The sequence below is a fragment of the Melanotaenia boesemani genome, chromosome 16 (genome assembly GCF_017639745.1).
Source record: "Melanotaenia boesemani isolate fMelBoe1 chromosome 16, fMelBoe1.pri, whole genome shotgun sequence".
In the NCBI taxonomy this organism is placed as follows: Eukaryota; Metazoa; Chordata; class Actinopteri; order Atheriniformes; family Melanotaeniidae; genus Melanotaenia; species Melanotaenia boesemani.
The window spans coordinates 28,173,349-28,193,498 of NC_055697.1; the positions used below are offsets into that span (position 1 = coordinate 28,173,349).

General features: G+C 38.2%; 1 protein-coding gene across 1 annotated transcript in view; it reads left to right on the top strand.

Annotated features, from left to right (window-relative positions):
* The first annotated feature begins 676 nt into the window (after window positions 1–676).
* The window catches only part of LOC121656144 (1-phosphatidylinositol 4,5-bisphosphate phosphodiesterase beta-1), a 30,665-nt gene continuing 11,191 nt past the window's right edge, over window positions 677–20,150 (top strand). The window contains exons 1-15 of the mRNA XM_042011201.1: window positions 677–1,052; window positions 3,528–3,605; window positions 7,827–7,895; window positions 8,609–8,749; window positions 8,845–8,924; window positions 9,268–9,321; window positions 9,955–10,030; window positions 12,270–12,370; window positions 12,954–13,117; window positions 13,972–14,118; window positions 15,899–16,056; window positions 16,361–16,443; window positions 16,541–16,625; window positions 16,725–16,890; window positions 19,412–19,467. Coding sequence (XP_041867135.1) covers window positions 954–1,052; window positions 3,528–3,605; window positions 7,827–7,895; window positions 8,609–8,749; window positions 8,845–8,924; window positions 9,268–9,321; window positions 9,955–10,030; window positions 12,270–12,370; window positions 12,954–13,117; window positions 13,972–14,118; window positions 15,899–16,056; window positions 16,361–16,443; window positions 16,541–16,625; window positions 16,725–16,890; window positions 19,412–19,467 — 1,557 coding nt within the window. The 5' untranslated portion in view covers window positions 677–953. The remainder of the gene's footprint in view (window positions 1,053–3,527; window positions 3,606–7,826; window positions 7,896–8,608; window positions 8,750–8,844; window positions 8,925–9,267; window positions 9,322–9,954; window positions 10,031–12,269; window positions 12,371–12,953; window positions 13,118–13,971; window positions 14,119–15,898; window positions 16,057–16,360; window positions 16,444–16,540; window positions 16,626–16,724; window positions 16,891–19,411; window positions 19,468–20,150) is intronic.

Here is a 20,150-nt window from a genome sequence, read left to right on the forward strand (position 1 = left end):
TATATATATATATATATATATATATATATATATATATATGTATAAAGTTTTGACTGGTATTGTCTTGACTGGTGTCAGTTGTGCCCCCAGATCAGCCAAATCATCGTTTCCATCATCAGTGACAAACCTCATTAATGTTCACCAGAAACAAATCCCAGTAGCTTGGTTTTAAAATATGATGGGCAGCCTTCCCAGAGGAAAGGAGGCTGTTATAGCACCGCTTTAATGCCCGTGCTAAGGAAAGCACATACGGTTGTGATGGTGCTTGTACGCATACTTGTGAAAATGTAGTGTGTATTCAAAAGTAGGCTCATTTGACTGCAATCCTGGTTCAATGTATTTCCTTTTTCTCCCACTGGCTTTTCAGTCCCTTCTCCTTTTTGTCATATCAGTCATCTTTTCTTTTCTTTTCCTTTCTCTTCATCTCTCCCACTATCTTCTTTCTTTCTCTCCATCTTCCTGTCCCTCTCTCATCCCTCCCCCATCTGTGGGAAGCTGCCATTGTGCGCATGTCGCCGATGAGTCAATTTGTGGAGGCAGCGCGTGCACGCTTACATACATACACACACGCACATGTATCCTGTCTCCCACGAAGGCATCTGTTTCAGTCTGTCTCTCTATGAGATGCAGCACCAACAGAGAAGAAAGGGGGAGAAGAGGAGAGGGAGGAAATAAGAAAGAGTGGTGTGAGGAAGGAGACAGTGCAGAGAGAAAGAGGAGAGCGCAGATGAAAGACTGAAATAAAAATAAAAACAGTGGCCAGAAAAAGAGCTAGAACAAGTGCTGCCAAAAGGCAAGACAGAATCAGAGGAGAAGATGCTGCTGCAGCCGAGCATCCGCTCCTGACTTCTGAGGAGTTTGGACTCAGATATGACTGAGATGCAGCATCTTAGTGTTTGAGTCACAGCATCTCCAGTTAGTGTGCGTGACAGTGTGTTGATGTGTGTGAAGCCATGGCAAGTGCTCAGCCGGGGGTCCATGCATTGAAACTCCAGCCTCCCTCCGTCTCCAACACGCTGAGGAGCGGAAGCAACTTCATTAAATGGGATGAGGTAAGGACTCGATTTTCATTTACAGAGAAAACAAGCAGAATTTATAATATCTACGAAAGCAATGTACAAAACTGTTGAATTCTAGTGAACATATGGATGGAAAGATGGAAATTTGCCAGTATTGTCAGATGTGTTTATTTCCATTTGTTGATTGAGCTTTGGCAGTAAGTACCTGTGGACTATAGGCGCCAGAAAAAACACTGCGTGTGAAATGTATTTGGAATCAGTTTCTTATTTGCCACCTGTTGGTACAGGATCTGTTGGCATAGGCATGAGCATTGAGAGTGATTTTAGATGTGTGTAAAACCCCTACATACACCTCTTGTAAGTCCTTCATGAGCACAGTCAAACACATAATTGTGAGTATTTTGCAGAGTTGAGTGCATGTGTTGGTATGCTGAAGTACATAGCCTTGACAATGACAAATGCTCTATCCAGTCGCTATGGTAACTAGCATGGTAACCACCACCTAAACAGATCTGATGTGTATGACAGAGATTAGATGTTTGTGTGTGTAAATCAGTGCATTTGTATGTTAAATGTCAGGAATCACACTGGTGTAAAAATTTGTCCCAAAACCCATGAATTCCCTCACTGTTTAAATTTCTCCAGTAAGCAGAGCTATTTTTCTTTTCTTTTTGTTTTTAAGAAGAAAAACAGTATGTTGCTATGGCAACGACTTACAACCAGGGGTGTTGTTAACCATCGTCTGGGCTTCTGGTTTTAGTTTTTACTCTTCTGAATGTAAGGAGTGATTTTCTGAGGAAATCATTTAAAAAAAAAAACCTTTTCAAAGAAAGTAGTTTTTTTTTTGTATATTTACATATTTAAAGGTCTATTTCATGTTTTTTGCCATTGTCTATGTATGAGATGTGTGGTGGCAAAGAAATTTCCCCTTTCAGGGGATGAAAAAAGCTTATCTTATCTTATCTTATCTTATAATGTAAAAGTCTAAACATGCATGAGTATCAACCTATATGCAGATATTTCAGGCAGCTGGTAAGGGTCTTGGATAATAAATATAATTTCTCATGTGCTTTTTGCAGTGAGTGAACATTTATGCAAACTAATCTTTAAATTTCCCCCCAAAAAACTAGAAATAATCATTGCCTCGTGCCACCACAAACAGCGAATTGGAAACTTTCTTTTTCTTCTCCACACAACAGAGAATAATATCGTGTCTGATATAGTCTTAGTCGAGTCTTACACCTGCAATGGCTTAAATGTCACAATTTCCAGTAGAAACATTGATTAATTAAATCACCATTTGTTCAGCTGCTTTTTCACAATGAGTGCTAGAACATGGATGCAGTTTTCTAACTGTAAATGCACTCAGCAGCATTAGCTGCTTTACCTTTATAACAATAATCTTTCTCACTATTTCATCAATCATTTTAATTTCCTATTAGTAAGCAGCTTATAATTTAGGAAACTTGGATTCATTTTTTATGCACTTATGTGGTTTTTATTTTTACATCTTGATGTCAGATTTACGATTTACTGTATATGCATCATATCGAACAAAAGAAACATTATGCATTGGTTTGTTTGGACCCCATATTGCCTTGACAGACCAGACAGATAATTTTTAACTTCAGATTTTGTTTTACTCAGAATTTGTGACATAATTTAGTGAATCCTTATAGCCAACTTATTTGTCAATTTCAAACAGTGAAGAAACATGTGATTTTTTTTTTTTTTTTTTTTTTTTGTAATGAAGAACACAGCAAATCTTCAACAATATAGTGACATAAGATCTGTTAAATTAGCAGATGTCAGATTTAAACTTACTATAGCTTGTTCTGTACCGCATCTTTCACTTAGCAACACAATTATTTTTTCCATGTCATGTCCAACTTCTTTCTGTTTACCAGTAATTACTATTCCCCAAATCTAAGCCTTTATTTTCATTTTATTTGTTCGGTTAATCATTTTGGTATTAAATGACTCTTTTCTTTGTTGTACAACTGTTTGCATTAATTTAATGAAATGTGATGCTAGTTTTTTATCATAGTATTGCTTCTGTACACACATATGTATTAGTTTTTACTGAATCATACACAACCTCTTTAAAATGCAACAGCTTTTAAAACAGCAGCACATCAGGAGAGCTGCATCGTCGAATTCCACCTGGGGCCAATTAGCAACTGTCATGGTGGATTAATATAAAAAGCTAATTGGATGCCATTATAATTGTGCATGCCTTTGGTCTGTAACATGTATGAGTTATCCTGAGCTTAATCACTGTGTTTTCTGTTTCTTCAACACATTCAAAAGTTTACTGTTGTTTTTAGTAAAATAAGACTTTGACACTCATGAGTCATCACCAGAGCAGGTGCAGTGTTGAAGGATTTTCCTACTCCAGCAACATTTTTATAACAGTTTTAGGGTGCAATATAAAAGTTTTTTTTTGTGTGTGTGTGTTTTGTTTTTTTGTTTACTGATTCTCTTCACTGGCTTCATGTGTCTTCCAAGGATCTCTCGACTGTGACTCCAGTGACTCTTTATGTGGATCCACATGGATTTTACCTATACTGGACTGACCAGAACAAGGTGAAGTACACACATCCAAATACACATGAATTATCTCTACATGCAATCAATTATCCAGATTATGAGCAACAAGTTTGATTGAATATAGCTGAGTACAAATTTGACTCGTCATTGGTGTTGATGTTATGAATTGCATGTATGTTTTAATACAGTTTCAAGTTAAATTCTGATTTTATACCTTTTTCCATATTAATATGGGGACTATATTCACTAAAAGCCACAAAATTAAGTAGTTAATAGTTCACAATTAAACATTTTTGGCTTGAGACTGAAGTCACAGACAGCACTGTTTTTCTGTATGAGTCTTGTTCTTTTCACCATTGCAACCAAGACCAAATCAAGAGAAAATTAACTTGGATCAACGGCACGCTGTACCCCAGCATCACACTTTTGACACTACAAACAACTTTATACCCACTTATTTGAATGCGGGGCCGCTGGGGTGTGTGTGGGGGGGTGGAGTCCATCCAACCTCCTACCATGCTAGAGGTAGGGCACACCCTGGACAGGTTGTCAGGCTTTCATAGGACCAGCGTCCTGGAAAGGAAGGTCCATTGGATGGTCAAACCTCGAACTGAGGAGGAGCAGTGTGGTTTTCGTTCCGGTTGTGAACTTGGAGAAGGCATTCGACCATGTCCCCCGGTGACTCCTGTGGGAGCTGCCAGACCCCCTTGTTTGAGCTGTCCAGTCCTCCCTTGGTCTGCATTGCCGGCAGTAAATCAGAATAATTTCCAGTGAGGGTTGGACTCCGCCAAGGCTGCCCTTTGTCATTGATTCTGTTTACATCTTTTATGGACAGAATTTCTAGGTGCAGCTGAGGTACTGAGGGGATCTGGTTTGGAGGCCTCAGGATTGGATTTCTGCTTTTTGCAAATGATGTGGTTCTGTTGGCTTCACTGGGCCATTATTTTCAGCTCTAGCTGGAGCAATTTGCAGCCAGTGTGAAGAGGCTGGGATGACAATCAGCTCCTCCAAATCCAAGACCATGGTCCTCAGCTGGAAAAGGGTGGAGTGTTTTCTCCAGGTTGGGAATGAAGTCCTGCCCCAAGTGGAGGAGTTCAAGTATTTTGGTGGTCTTGTTCACAAGTGAGGGAAGGAAGGAGCGGGAGATCGACAGGTGGATCAGTGCAGTGTCTAGAGTGATGCGGTTTGTCGTGGTGAAGAAGGAGCTGAGCCAAAAGGCAAAGCTCTCGATTTACTGGTTGATCTACGTTACTACTATCACCTATGTTCACGATGTGTGGGTAGTTACTGAAAGAACAAGATCACGAACACAAGTGGCCGAAATGAGATTTCTCCGCAGGGTGGCCGGGCTCTCCCTTAGAGATAAGGCAAAAAGCTTGGTGGTCAGAGTAGAGTTGCTTCTCCACTGTATCGAGAAGAGCCAGATGAAGTGACTCAGGCATCTGGTCAGGATTCCTCCTGGACTCCTCCCTGGTGAGGTGTTCCAGGTATGTCTGATGGGGATGAGACCATGAGGAAGACCTAGGACACACTGGGGGGACTATATCTCTTGGCTGGTTTCCCTGCTTAGGCAGTTGCCCCCGCAACCCAACCCCAGATAAGCGGTAGAAAATGATTGGATGCATGGCATGTTTTTGGACCATGGAAGCTGGAGTCCCTGGAGAGATTATAGACATGCATGTCGTTAAAAAAAAAAAAAAAAAAAAAAAAGTAAAAACCATCACTGATCAACCCAGCCTTGATACATGTAAGTTTTAACATTCCTTAGACCATAGAAAAGTCACATAAAGCACACCCCTATCTAATATGTGCACAACGTGCAAACCACTTCTCTCACACCACTTGTGGCCCTCTAGCTATTCAGCTGGTTATCTAGTGCTGGATGACCACTGATCTCTAAAAATTGGAAGGCAGCTGTTTCCAGTCTGAATCAGCAAGCAATTAATTCACTGGACTGGTATTTTCCTAAATATGATGTTATTTATCCCAGATATTCCCAAACATAAAAGTTATTCCTGAAGTGACTTACTCTCCACTTTGTTTTTGTGGATGTCCACTGCAGTTGTTGTTTTTTACTTCACAAAGTTTGTTTCTAGCTAGGACAGCTTCTTCTACTCACTTACAACTACTTTTTACATGCCTATACCACCATTCTCAGATGACATTGCATATCATTGTAGTTGCTTTAAACCAGTCAATGGAAACATGTCTAATTCACATTTATTTTGCTACATTTTCAAGTATGTCAGATAAGGGTCTTATTTAATTGTTTCTATTACATTGTATTGTATTTGGAAGGATAAATAATAACAGTAGGCTAGAAAAAAGGCAGCATACAGGTCAATAAAAGAGTACGAACCAGTATCTCTTCTCTTTGCAGCACACTCACACACTTGCAATGATTGCTCCAGAGAATTATGAAGGTTACTGAGTTAGTGGTGGGTGGAAAAACTTAGCACTGCCATATTCCATCCTATCTGAAACATATCTGGAAAATGGCCATGGATTCTGGCAGCCAGCATTTCATGACAAAAAATCACCAACATTAATTTGCTAGCAGGGTCTCACATGGCAATAACGAAGATCAATCTAACATTAGCATCACTCTATTAGCTATATGTGAATTTAACCAAGCTAAAGAGACAAGATATTTAAGTAGCTTGGTAACAAAGCTATTAATAAGCTAATACTTAATAAAGCAGAGCTAACAAAGACAGTTCAGAAGCTAATAGTGAAGCAGAGCTATCAAAAACAATAAATAGGCTAATACTTGGTTAACTATAGCTAACAGTAAGATAATACTTGGTGAAGCAGAGCTAGCAATGACCAAATTTGACTTAACCTAAGATTTGGGTTTGACTACTGATAAACTCATTAGTGAACTTGTTTAGATGCTAATGGTCTCTTAGCTTCTACAAAGTCTGTTTCCTTACTGTAGGCTTACTGGAGAGAGAGAGAGAGAGAGAGAGAGAGAGAAAAAACAAATTTGATTAATGTCAAGATAAACCTATGTGAAAATCTGAGAAAGGCGGATGCTAAATTGCTAATGCATGTTATAATGCGCTAATACAGCATTTCTCCTGTAGTAGCATCTAAGAGCTAATTACTACTTTATAAGTATTTCTCTTTGCTTTTAGTTTGTTTAGATAGATAGACAGACAGACAGACAGACAGACAGACAGACAGACAGACAGACAGACAGACAGATAGATAGATAGATAGATAGATAGATAGATAGATAGATAGATAGATAGATAGATAGATAGATAGATAGATAGATAGATAGATAAAAGCAGAGGGTGCTCTGAGCCCTTCTGAGGCAGCAGGTATGTGGAGTTCATCCAGTGTGAAGAGAGGGCAACCAATGATTTTTTGGGCAGAGTTGACAACCCTTTGGGGGTCTTTCTGGGAAGTCATGCAGCGGCTGTACCATAGACACATACAGTACGTTAAAATGCTTTCTATGGAGTAGCTGTAAAATGACTCCAGCAGTTGCTGAGATGTTATTACTCCCAAGGATATGCAAGAAGTGCTGTCTCTGCTGGGCCTTTTTCACCAGCACAGAGGTGTTTGTGCCCCAGGTCATGTTCTCCTTGATTTGGACTCCCAGGAAACAGAAGTCTGCCACTATCTCTACACAGTCTCCACCGATGATATATGATTTAAGGTCCATTTTCATTTTTATGAAGTCTAGCACTAGCTCTTTGGTTTTTGCTGAATTGAGGAACAAGTTGTTTTTCCTGTACCACACTGTCAGTTCCACCTCATCCCAGTAGTCAGATTCATCTCCCCTTGAGATGAGACCCACCTTAGTGGTATGGTCAGCAAATTTGAAGAGGTAGTTGCTGTGGTGGGTGGCGGTACAGTCGTGGGTCTAGAGGGTATAGAGGAGTGGACTCAGCACACAGCCCTGTGGGGAGCCAGTGCTGAGGTTGGGGGCCATGGCTGTATGGGGGCCCACCCTCAACGTTTATGTATTAAATTAAGTATATTTTCAGTGCAAAAAATGTCCAATAAATCTGACTGCACAGCTATAGGCATTCAAGGCATACATGGTGCAGTGAAAGCCTGGAAGAAAATAAAAAGAAAGCACATGAGGCAGCATGTGGTCATTGGTTTTCACACACAAAAAAACACACACACACACTTTATCTCCAGGTGGGTTTAAATCCTTAGCTGAAAACAGGAGGAAGCATTCATCGATAACAGCTGACTCTTTGTGTGTCTGTGCTGTTTGTGTGGGTGTGTTCTCATCAGGACACAGAATTGTTAGACCTGACCTTCGTAAAGGATGTCAGAACGGGGAGAAGCACCAAAACACCCAAGGTACCTTCACCTTTCTGCCTCCAGTCACCATAACTTGAGTTTTCACCCCGCATGTATTAAATATGTGATTTCTCATTCCTACATTTAGATGTTCTGCCTGTCTGCTGCATCTCTGTGACCTCTCAGTGACCTCTCCCTCAGTGGTTCCTCCTTTAATGTAGCAGAAAAACTGATGTTTTATTAATTTATTTCCTCATATTTCATGTTATGTTGGAATGACCTTCTTTAGCTGGCTTTCTAGTTAACGATATCTAGATTCAGATTTTCACCAAATGTGATCACTTTCATCTATCATGTGGTTTTTTTGTGTGTGTGAATTGTAAATATTGTTTTATTTTTCTCTCTGTTTCGAAGAAAATTAAAAAAGATTAGGTGAAACAGGAGGCTATAGTTTATTGCTGGCATATATGTAGGGCTTTCTTTTAATTACATTTAACTGTGGTAGGCAGGTTTCTTACCTTTACCTTTAGAGAACAAAATATTAGTATACATTTTTTACCAACATTTTACATAGATATTAAACTCTGATTGTGAGTGTGTTATGCCTTCATCAGATGCACTGGCCACTTTGAATTTTAATCATTTACAGACAAATAAACTAGTCTAAATAATCTCCCACTGTCCTATCCCTCCCCTTATCTCCCTGTCCGCCCTCGAGTTAACTCCAGCATGACTGTTTCAGCTGACAGATTTAATTTTGTGCCATCCAATAGGAAGCCAAGCTGCGGGAGCTGCTAGATGTGGGAAACCTTGTTGGTCGGCTGGAGAATCGCATGGTTACCGTGGTTACAGCCTCAGACCTTGTAAACGTCAACCAGCTCAACTTCATTGCCTCACAGGAGGATGAAGCCAAGGTTCTGAGCTCATTACTGCATCCATGACTGGGACTGATGATGATGTTGATGATGATAATAATGATGATGACGACAGAGTGTGTGTGTTTTTGCAGGTGTGGTGTGAGGAATTGTTTTCTCTGTCTTCCAACCTGCTGAGCCATAATCTCAACAGAGACCAAAGTCTGCTGAAAGAGTGAGTCTGCACATGCACACACAAATATGCAAATATAAACTGTGATCTACAGACACCATATTTGCATTTTATCTTGGTTTTAGTAAATAAATAATGACATGGTGTAATATGTCATATGTTTGTGTAAGTATTATCCCCAATACCACCAAATAATTTATGAGCTTAAATAACATATGATGTTTATGATAATTGACAGAACTGTCATATATTCACTGATTTTCCAAACTTAAAGCTAAGAGAATGACTAAAAAAATAAGAATATGTGTTTTTTTTTTTTTTATAAAGCTCTTTAAAATCTGGGAGGCTTTTCTATTTGAGCTTCACTCTGCTTTTTCTATTTCAGGTACGTCTTGTTAACTCTAAAGCCAAATGCAGAAGGAAGAATTCCTGTCAAAAAGTGAGTCCGTGATCATGATCATCTTCTTAATTTCCTGCAGTTTTGTCTGCACATAAACTTTGAGGCAGTAGATAGTTTGGAATGTAATGAAATAGTCTGACAAAATCTGCAGAGACACTCACAAACTTAAACTTTGCTCTTTCCTGTCCCTTGTTTCCAAAAATAAACTTAATTCCATGTGCACTTGGGGAAGCAAAAACAGGGACATGATTCACTAAGGTGCTTAATTCAGCACTGACCTGGTAATCAACTACTGCCAGAGCATGAGATGGATAATACAGTTAAGAAGGAAAGCTGTATTTTAGAAGGAAACTGAGAGAAGAATCAAGGTCACTTGAGTTCTTGGAAGTTAGAGAAGATAGAGATGAACTTTTAAGAATGTAAACTCATTTGTTAATTCAAAAGTCAGGGTTTGGGGGATGTGAGAAACTGAAAATGTTCACATTTTTTTAGAAATTATGGAGCACTGGGAGAGTCAGTGTAGGATTAAGTTTTTTAGAGTTATCCTAGATAAATTACAGTTAATAAAATTGCAAATAATGATAAAAGGGGAGACATTTAAGAAAGCAGATGAAGGGCTTGTATAGTATTGTGATTAGAGATAACCTGCTGTGGTGTCATTGTCTGTTGCAGCATTGTTCGGCTGTTTTCCGCAGACAGAAAGAGAGTAGAGAATGCCCTGGACAACTGCAAACTACCATATGGACGGGTAAAAATAAAGTTTGTATTATTATGATTAAGGGTAGTACAAAGCAGGCCAGTCTCATTAAAACACTCTCATATTCTCCTGCTACCTGGACAGCATCATGCGGTTACAACTACTGCTCACTAGGGGCAGTATTAGCCCAAACTACCACTGACAAAGAAGAAAGAAGAAAAACATCCAGCTCATCAATTGGTCCGGACTGAAAACAGCTCGTTTAATGCAAATAAACAATGGAGCAACACCAAATTTATTCAGTCTTGGGGTTTCTGTTTTTACTTTGGTGTTCAAACCTAATGTGGTTTTCACCAGAATCCGTCCAGGATGAGCAGCTGGAGAAACACCCAGCCATCCGGTTGTGTTGTTGCAAAATGATGCGTCCTGTGTCTCATCCCCTCTTTGGTTCACTAGATGGACTGTTTGCTTTCACACTGCAGGCGAACTGCCCCAGGATTCACTTGCAAGCGATCCCAGACCTCCACCAGAGTACAAATGAGCATTCACAGTGCTCCAAACAAACTAGACTTTCCACTTCTCCTTTTACCAGTTCAAGATATTTACTTTTCTAAAGACTGTTTTATTAACTGTAAATTAATGCTGGGTTGTTGACAGGCCCAACCACAGGGGATTTCCAAACAACCGCCAACACTGCACAGTTCATGTCTTTCATTCAGCATTGGCTACATGTACTGAATGTAAATAAAATTAAATGAAAAATTTCAGTCCACTTGCTGAATGACGCCAAGGCTCTCCCTGCCTTTTCCCATGTCAGTAGTAGCAGCTGATTCTCTCCTCACTTCCTCAGTCCACCAATGGAAAGCTGTTGGATGAGTGGAATGCAGCAGATTTTCTGCAGCTGAACTATACTTCTAGACTCTGGCATTCTACTTCAAGGGGCATAAGGGTGGATTTATACTCGCGCGGTGTCTGCGTGCAGTCGGCTACAGCGTATCTGACGCTGGTGAGTTTGCTCTCGCACTCAAGCGTAGGTGTGCACGTCGTTTTGGTGTTGTGTGGCAGTTTCTCCTCCAAACCTGAAGGTGGCAGCAGGGGTGGTTTCGGTTGGTAAACTTACCAGGTCGGAGTTCTTTTGATGGTTACTTCAGTTCGGTAGGTATTTTCTGTTTTAAAACAACAATGGCGTCCAGTATGGTTCAGTGTCTTTATTAGCTTGTGAAAGATAACGAAGAAATAATTTGATCAGCCTCTCATCAACTTGATCCTCTGGTTATTGTTTGTAAAAATGGTGGTTACCATACAAATTCTGCGAGAAGATCCAGGAGGGGTGGAGTCCAATACCCTTAGTATTCAATTCAAAGTCATTACAATGACTCAACTAAGTGACTCAACTAAGTTTTTTCCATGCAAAGCTTTGCTTATTTCAGCAAGAGAAACCACGTTTCCCTTGGTTTTAACATTGTTAAGTACATACTGACGAAAATCCTGAATCTTGACCTGTGCTACTTTTAGACCCATCAAACCACTAAAAACATCTGGAGCAGTTTGAAATAAACAAGCAAAAATCAAAACATCAAGATAATCTCTGAAATGTGGAGCAAATGTAGTCCAATACAAAGCAAAACGGAAAAATGACTCAGCCAGCTTCCTCAGGTCCAATACATCTGCAGGGGGTAACTTTATCTGAACAAATTGCAATCATCAAATTTTAAATGAGAAAATTTAATAACCTTTCTCATTCAGTTAATATTAACATTTAATTAAAGATTAACATTTCTTTCTGTCACACTATTTTCAACTGAATTATTAGGTCTAAATGATTTGTAGATCATTACAATCTGTTTTTAATCCCGTTTTATACAGTATCCCAACTCTTTTGGAAGGTTGTTATTTAGCCTGCTAGAATATGCCATGGACAAATCTAATGAAACGCAGTTGTTATTCTTTGGATAGATACAGAGGATTTTTCAGCTTAATCTTTGTTTTTCTTTATTTTCTATTTGCTCTTAGGCTTATATCAGTGGTTTTTTTTGTCTAGAGTAGTTCACAGTGAACAGAGGAGTTAAATGAGCTTTGATATCTGGGTTGTCAAGTTTTCAGTCTACTGATAAGTAACTGTGCAAAAGAAATAATAATTTTAATAAAAGCTGGTTGCATTTTTTTTATATAAGTTAACAGCTTATTCCAGGCCTTGTGAAAAAAAATTAAAAATACGTAAATTCCCAAATTTAATTTAATTTAATTTAATTTAATTAAATTTTTTGTTTCTGTTCTCTTCATTTGACAGGGTGACAGTATTAAACTGGAGGACTTCACCCTTGAAGTTTACCGCAACTTCTTGGACAGCCTGTGTCCTCGTCCTGAGCTCGGCAGCATCTTCAAATTGCAGTAAGATGTCAGAAAATCCTTCATTTGAACTGCAGCTACAGCCTCTGGCCTCTAATCAGCTAAAAGACCTTGTAAAGATGAAGACGCTAGTTCACAAAATGAGCTGTTTACCGTGTGCTGTTGCTCGCTTCAGGCCAGTTGCTTTGATATGAGAAAAATGATGAATAATGATTCATCTGCTGTCCCACTTGTGTACAGAGAAGGACTGAAGAAAGAGGCTGTTTGTACAATATCAGAGCATTAATCTTATCAGTCATGTTTAGCATATTCAGTCATCCTTCAAGTAATTATTCAGTTGATTTGTTTACAAAACATCATTAAAATGACAAAACTCTGGTTTTCAGTGCAGAGGGTGTCATTTTTCTTTCTTTTTTTTGTCTGAAAAACAATTTATCAGTTTCAATTAATAATAAAAATGCTCAAGAAAGAAAGTCTGCAAATCCTCTAAGCTCATATGAAGTAGTGCCAAAAAGCAATGTAACTTCAAATAAAAATGTTGATTTTGCTTAAAGTGGAAGTTACATGTTTCTAGTTCCCATTAAAAACCCTCTAACCTTGCTTCTGACCCTGCTCTGTCCTGCAGAGGAGCTGATAACGGGGGGATGTCCGTCGATCAGATGACGGAGTTCATCAACAACAAGCAGAGAGACCCAAGGCTCAACGAAATCCTCTACCCTCCTCTTCGTCCGGCGCAGACACACTCTCTGATGGAGCGGTACCAGCACGATCAGGCACAGCTGAAGCAAGGTGCTCACAGATAGACACATTATTATATCTCTTTTACCACATTCCTGACAAGCTAAGTATGGCCAGTGTATTTTTGTGTCTACATGTGTTGTTATCCAAATATTGCACTAACCCACCCACACTCACAGACTGTGTGAACTGCTAAATAAAGCAGTTAAGGTTCTCGTGTTTGTGTTGGCTTCTGCCAACAGAGAATTTAGTTTCAACTTTGTATGAATCATTTTTATTTTTCTCCATAATCTTGTAATCAGAAGCTAGACGAAGTGTTTTGTCATTTATTCTTAATGTTTTGTGATGTTATATCAGAAGGTAAATGTGTTAACCAAAATTCACTAAATAAAAAAAATAAGAAAAAAGAAAAAAACTGTTAGCTGCAGTTTGCTATTCATGCCACTAGGTGTCACTGCATGTCCGCCAAAGAGAAACATAAAAAAAACAGAAAAAATTGTGTTAATTTTTTTGTAAGTGTATGAAGATGTGTTTGGTATGAATTTGATAGGATGTTGTATTTAAAAATAATCTCAATATAATGGATGTCAAGTATTTGTACAGAAACAATTATACCCTTACAGATAAACCACGTGTGAATCACGTGTGAAGAACATGTGGAAAGCATGTGATCTTGAAATATTTTTAGTTGATCACATCTGGAATACATGTGTTCCGCATTGTATGTGGCCCACATGTGTTTTTATTTTCTCTGTAAGGGTGGGTATCATGTGACTTTTACAGTTTGAACTTTGAAACTTAAATTAATTATTTACTAATTAAATTTTTATTGAAATTTGCTTTTCAGTGTTATCTTACGTCATGTTTAATGTGTGTTTTATTGAGTGTTTGAATCTTGTCTTTAGGCATGATTTCTCTCCAGGCCTTCTCCAGTTATCTGTCCAGTGATGAGAATGGAGTCATCCCACCTGAGAAACTGGATCAGTCTGAGGACATGAACTTCCCCTTGTCTCAATATTTTGTGAATTCATCACATAATACATACCTGACAGGTATGCCAACACAATAGAAACACAAAAATTAAATGCAATATTTGAAGTTTGTGCAGGATCTAGAAGAAAAAAAAAGGGAACAGTTACCTGTGGAAATGTTTAATTGTTGTAATTCCAACACATCTGAATAAATTGAACCAAATTATTTTAATTGTCCTTATGGCACATTGTTGGAAGAACATGCAGCTCCTCATAGTGAGCCACGACTGTTCTAGTTTCTATAGTTTCACTATAGTGATGCTGAACTCAAATCTTAAGAAAACACCTTTGCTGTATGTGCAGCAATAACCAAAGGACTCCAACTTCAGAAGAACATGTTACCTGAACAAAAAATGGTCTCAATATTAGAAAAAAGGTCTTGGAACAAATTTGCCAAACACCCTGGCCGTGAATGGGCACTTTAACACAGAATACACACAACATTTTTAGAGTTGTCTCGCTCTAATTGTTCATATGTAAATGAAAAGTATGATGACTGTTAAACAGGAAAATATTTGACAGAACTGATTACTGGAGTCTGTCCAGACTTAATGCCATAGGCCGTCTGTTTATGTAGGTAGCAATGATCTTTCATTTATAAAAAACATTTGATTTGCAGTAGCTTTAAGAGTAACTGTGTGTGTAGAGCCAAAATAATGTGCTTTAGGTTAAATTTGTCAAATCAAAAGTAACGTATTTTAGATTTAAACTTTTTTTTTTTATCATTATTAACCAAGAAGTTTTGATTTCTAAACCCAACCAGAGTGAAAAATGTTTTGCTTTAAGGTGTTGATGCTAATCTGCAACATGGTATCTGTTAATAGTGATGTTGTAGGAAGAAAAAAAAAAGATTTTAATCCAAACATCAATTTTCTCTTCTTAACCACATTTTGGTTTCTAATTCTAAGTAAAATTTTTTCCAGGAAGTGACAAAAGTGTTTTAGTAAAACTTTATTATGTTTTTAGCTGAAAGTAAGAAGAAAAAGATACTTTATTGGTTTGTTAATTGGTTTTTCTAATGGAGGCAATTACAAAACATAACAGATAATAAATAAATAAATAAATAAATAAATAAACTAGATAAACCAAATAAACCAAAAGTGGTTTAGGCATAAGCAAAAGCTGCCCCTTTTAAAAATATAACTCCAGTTGCCAGTGGTTGATAGCAGTGCATTAATCCCAACATTTAAGTCCCTTGTTCTTCATTTATTAAAAGAAAACACTTGAGAAAGATGTTTTATCTGATGTGGAAACACTAAAATGGGATGTATTTCCCACTGAACTGCCTGTACACTTAACCATTTTTAAAGGTATGAACAAACAACCTGTTTGGTCATTTTGACTGGAAGTCTTTCTCTTTCTTTTTCTTGATTGTTGTTCTGCAAAAGATGAAAATCACATCACATTATACGTTATAACAATATAAACATACCAGTTTCTAGATGTAGTAAGTCTAATAAATGGCTTTTTTGTTTTGGTCAAACTTCACCTTATCAACTTCCACTTGTACCATAAAGATGACAAGTGTCCCACTCCCTAAATCAGAACTATCCGAAAAATAAGAAAAACAGACCATAAATAAATAAGTCAATAAATAAATTGGATATTTGAAGGTTAAATTGACTGGAAGAGTTGTTTAATCATTGAGTTTTTCATGATAGTGTTTACAGTGTTTAATCCAAATAACTGATAATAATAACTGAGAGCAATGAAGACAAAAGGGGTTTGTTAGCAGAGTTTTTCTGTATTGAAATGGGCCGTTTTGTGCTTTGAATTTACATTTGTTCTTTGTGCGTTTCAGCGGGCCAGTTGGCAGGTAGCTCTTCTGTGGAGATGTACAGACAGGTTTTGCTGGCGGGCTGTCGCTGTGTGGAATTAGATGTGTGGAAAGGACGAACTGCTGAGGAGGAACCGGTCATCACTCACGGGTTCACTATGACATCAGAAATCTCTTTTAAGGTATTTATGAAGCATCAATGAAATTATCAATAGATTATATATCTTGTCCAAAAAAGAGTTTCGGCTGTGTTGAAGAATAAAGTTGCTCAGGACAAAGTTTCACTTTCAAGCTCATTAGAATAGATCGAAATCTCTTTTTGCATCATCTAATGCATTTCCATTTATGCTTAAATAAATTATTGCACTAATTTCCTGATAACAATTGGTGAAGATAAGAGGAAAATATTGGTGAGTGACTTTTACATGGTACTGCAGGTTTTCGGCTTATAAAAACTCAGTTCTGGTTCTGTTTTTTCTTTTCTAGGAGGTGATTGAAGCCATCGCAGAGTGTGCCTTCAAGACTTCACCGTTCCCTGTCATCCTGTCTTTTGAAAACCATGTAGATTCGTAAGAATCTCATTATTTACATTTAATTTTCTGTTCCAGGTCAGCTGATATGACGGCTTTATCCATACATGTCTAACCATCTGCTTTTCTGTCTCAGTTTGAAGCAGCAGGCTAAAATGGCCGAATATTGTCGATCCATTTTTGGAGAAGCTCTGCTGATTGACCCCCTGGACAAATATCCTGTAAGAAGTACAGATTGTTGGATCATAGTAAGAAGTGTGTTGAAGGCAGACTGCAGTTAATTCATAACTCACTTAACTCTTGTGTGTGTGCGTTTGTAGCTGGAAGCTGGCATCCCACTGCCCAGTCCTCAGGAGCTGATGGGCAAAATTCTCATCAAGAACAAGAAATCTCACAAACCCTCCAACAACACAGACACCAAGAGGCTGATCGACCAACCTGCCAATCAGAGCAACGAACCGGTGTCTCCTAGCAACAACACAGGAGGTATGACACAAAGACAAAAGGACTTTTTCATCCAAGATACATGTGAAATGCATTCAGCTGCAAATGTGTTTGAGTTAAACTATAAAATGGACATGAATTTATTTAGCAATTACTGCAGATTACATCGACTGCATGAGGCTGGAAAAAACATTAAAATTAAAGAGCGTTCAGTGTTTGAATTAAAATGTTTTTGGCATCAATCTGCTGAACTGCTTTCACATTCAGCAGACGTTTGTCCTCACAATCGTGAGTCATCGGCATCATTTTTTAAAAACAGCTACAGTAGTGAAGCGGCCCCAGATGACCAGAGAGACTTAAAGACTACTGTTTAATGATTTTTCTTGCAAAGTATAGCTACTATTTAAATCTTGATTTTGGCCAAAGTGACACTGATATGCCTTCATATTCATATCTAAATGTACGGTCTTCTGAATTTCATCTGGGAGGCCTCAGTAATGAGCAGGACATCCCTGATGAGATCAGAAGCTCCGAACAGCAATTACACTGCAGTGCAGAGGGAAATTAAAGAGTCCTATTGACATGTTTGGCTTGCAGATCCTGAAAGAGGTCTGGGACTGGAGGGCCCAGTTGCACTCGAAAAGCAGACTTGCACCTGTGCTTAAGTGCATACTCATACAGGAGCCATGACCTTTTTAGACAGGGAATGGTTGAGAGGTCTGGATAATTATTTGGAGAGATTTAAAAACAGAGGATTGTTTACACATCTGAAGGCGTCTTCTGGGTTTTTCTCTTCAGTTTTTTATGCACACATTTGAGTTGATCATGTGTTTAAGTATCTGCTTTTGGTTTGTTTGTGGACAAAAATGTATAGCTTCAGTACCATGTAGACACCTTGCGTTTAGTCTGATTTCTTTATAATGTTGCCAGGTAAATAAGAAATAGATGCAGTGATCTGTTTATTGAGACACATGAAGCAGTCTTAACCCTCTTTGACGAGCTTTTTTGTAATTTCTTTGTACTTCTCAGGAATAGTTCTTAAGGCTTTATATAGGACTTTTCAAAGCTCTTCTTTAGATGTTGGCTGCCTTTTGTTCTGTTCCCTGTCTGGATTATGCCAAACTGCTTCAATTATATTGAAGTCATGGGTCAGGGGAGGTTTCATCACTCCATCAAACCTGTTGCTACTGATTTTCAGTCCAGTTCTCGATATATTTGGTAGACCTCAGCTTTTTCTCCCAATTTCCCTTCCCTAGAAGCCCGTTTATGCTCCCTTCATGTGCATAAATAGGTGCGTCTTTTCAAAACATACTTTCATGCGTCCCTTTTGTTGGCATGAGCTAATATTTCCACTAGAGGTCAGTGCAGAGTTCAGAGTTCACTTCAGAGTTCCAACGTCAGTTTCAGACAATCACAAACAAGGCGACGATGGAGGAGATCTTAAAGTTCATTCTCAGAGATGTAAATAGTAGACAGCAGTGGTCTTTGTAGCCATTACATGCATGCAGCTTCTTCTTCTTTGTTCCTTTTGTGGGTCACACATCAGCTATACAGCTCAACACTGCCCAATGCTCCGTCAGGGTACGCAACCACAGGGGCCACAAAAATGGAGCAAATTACACACATAAAGGACACCCTATACAGACAAAATGTTTCACATTAGTCTTTGGTGTAGAGCATAAATGAGCCTCAAGAATGGCTTCTTGCCGCCACTTTTCCATGGAGACCATTTCTGATGAGGCTTCAGTGAACAGTAGATAGATCACCTGAAGGTCCAGATGCATCTCTCACATCCTGTCAGGTCATTATTGGATTTATTCCTATTTATTAAGGACATCATTTTCAGATCCTGTTCATCTGCTGACACTTCTTCTTTTGTCCCCCTCTTGTCCAGTTTCCTCAAATGCTTCAAGGACACACGGAACCCTATGCTGAGATATTGAAATAGTTTTTTTGCTAAGTTGTCTGCTATGTATTGACCCAACACTGTTTTATCCCTTAATTTAGGAGCCTTTTTCATATAGGTCAAATTAAGGTGTCTCAACAAACCAATAATCCCAATGGTAAATGGTAGAGTACAAGAACTGGACAGACAATCACTAGAAAAGCAGTCAATGTCCAAAGAACAACTTTGAAAGACCTTCAGTAACTCTGCAAAACACCACTTCAAAAGATTATAAGAAAGTCTGGCTGCTAGGAAGCAAAACATTCAGTTGAGACCTCTCCACAGGACTGCAAATAAAGAACTGACCAATTTCCTTCAATCACAGTGTCAGTCATGTCTCAGAAAAATTTGATTAAATTTATTGTTTACCTCCAGCTAAGTCATTCCCTTTTCATTTCCCGTTTCTGACTCAGGGCTTTGGTCACTCTCATTATAACATGGAGGCATTTTATTAGGAATGAGGCAGCACATCTTGTCATTGATGACAAATCTGCCTCGTAGCCAGATTCCTTATTTACCGTCAGCTGAACACACGCAGTCATGTACCATTCTGGGCATTGATATTTATGGAAAGGAGAAGTGATGAGGAGGTGATGAAGACTTGTTTGATTTTAACAGAGATGGAGGCTGAGAGTGAGGAAGACGATGATGATGAAGATGATGATGGTAAAAAGGTCAGTGGTGACATCATATGGCGCTGACAGTGGGTCACCCTCGCTGCTGTCGCCATTCGTTAACATTCACAAGTGTTGTGTGCTTTCACGGCTTTGTTGGTTTCTTCTTCGTGCTGCTGTCTTCGTTGGCGTTGTGAGGAATTCTGCTTTATGTTTGCTGTGTTTTCTGCAGTTGTTTATTTGTTATTCATCTGTTCTGTTATTTGCTACCTTCCTTTGTTTTTTGCCCTTTGTGTTCAGTGTTGTTCAGATGTTCACAGCTTCAGCCACAAATTGTATGGAAGACCAAAACTGCCTAATTTAGAAACAAATACAGAAATATAAAAATGGCTCCATTGGCTAATTTATGTGCCTATTCATTTTATAAAAGTATTTTTAAACAGTTTTTCCATTAAGTAATTTATATAAAACAATTAATCAGTAAATAAATAAATTAATTAATAAATATTTTTTTTCTTTTTTTGGCAATTTGTCTCTAGGATAAATAAAGTATTTTTCATTTTTTCATTCAAAAGAAATAAATGAAACAGCATGCATTAAATAAATAAATACAACGTAAATGGCAAAGTAACTAACTAGTACCTATTCTTACAAACTCAAATTAAAACAAAAAAATTACTACAGAAATATAAATCTACGCCACATTTTAATTACTTCATAGAAAGTTATATATAAATACATAT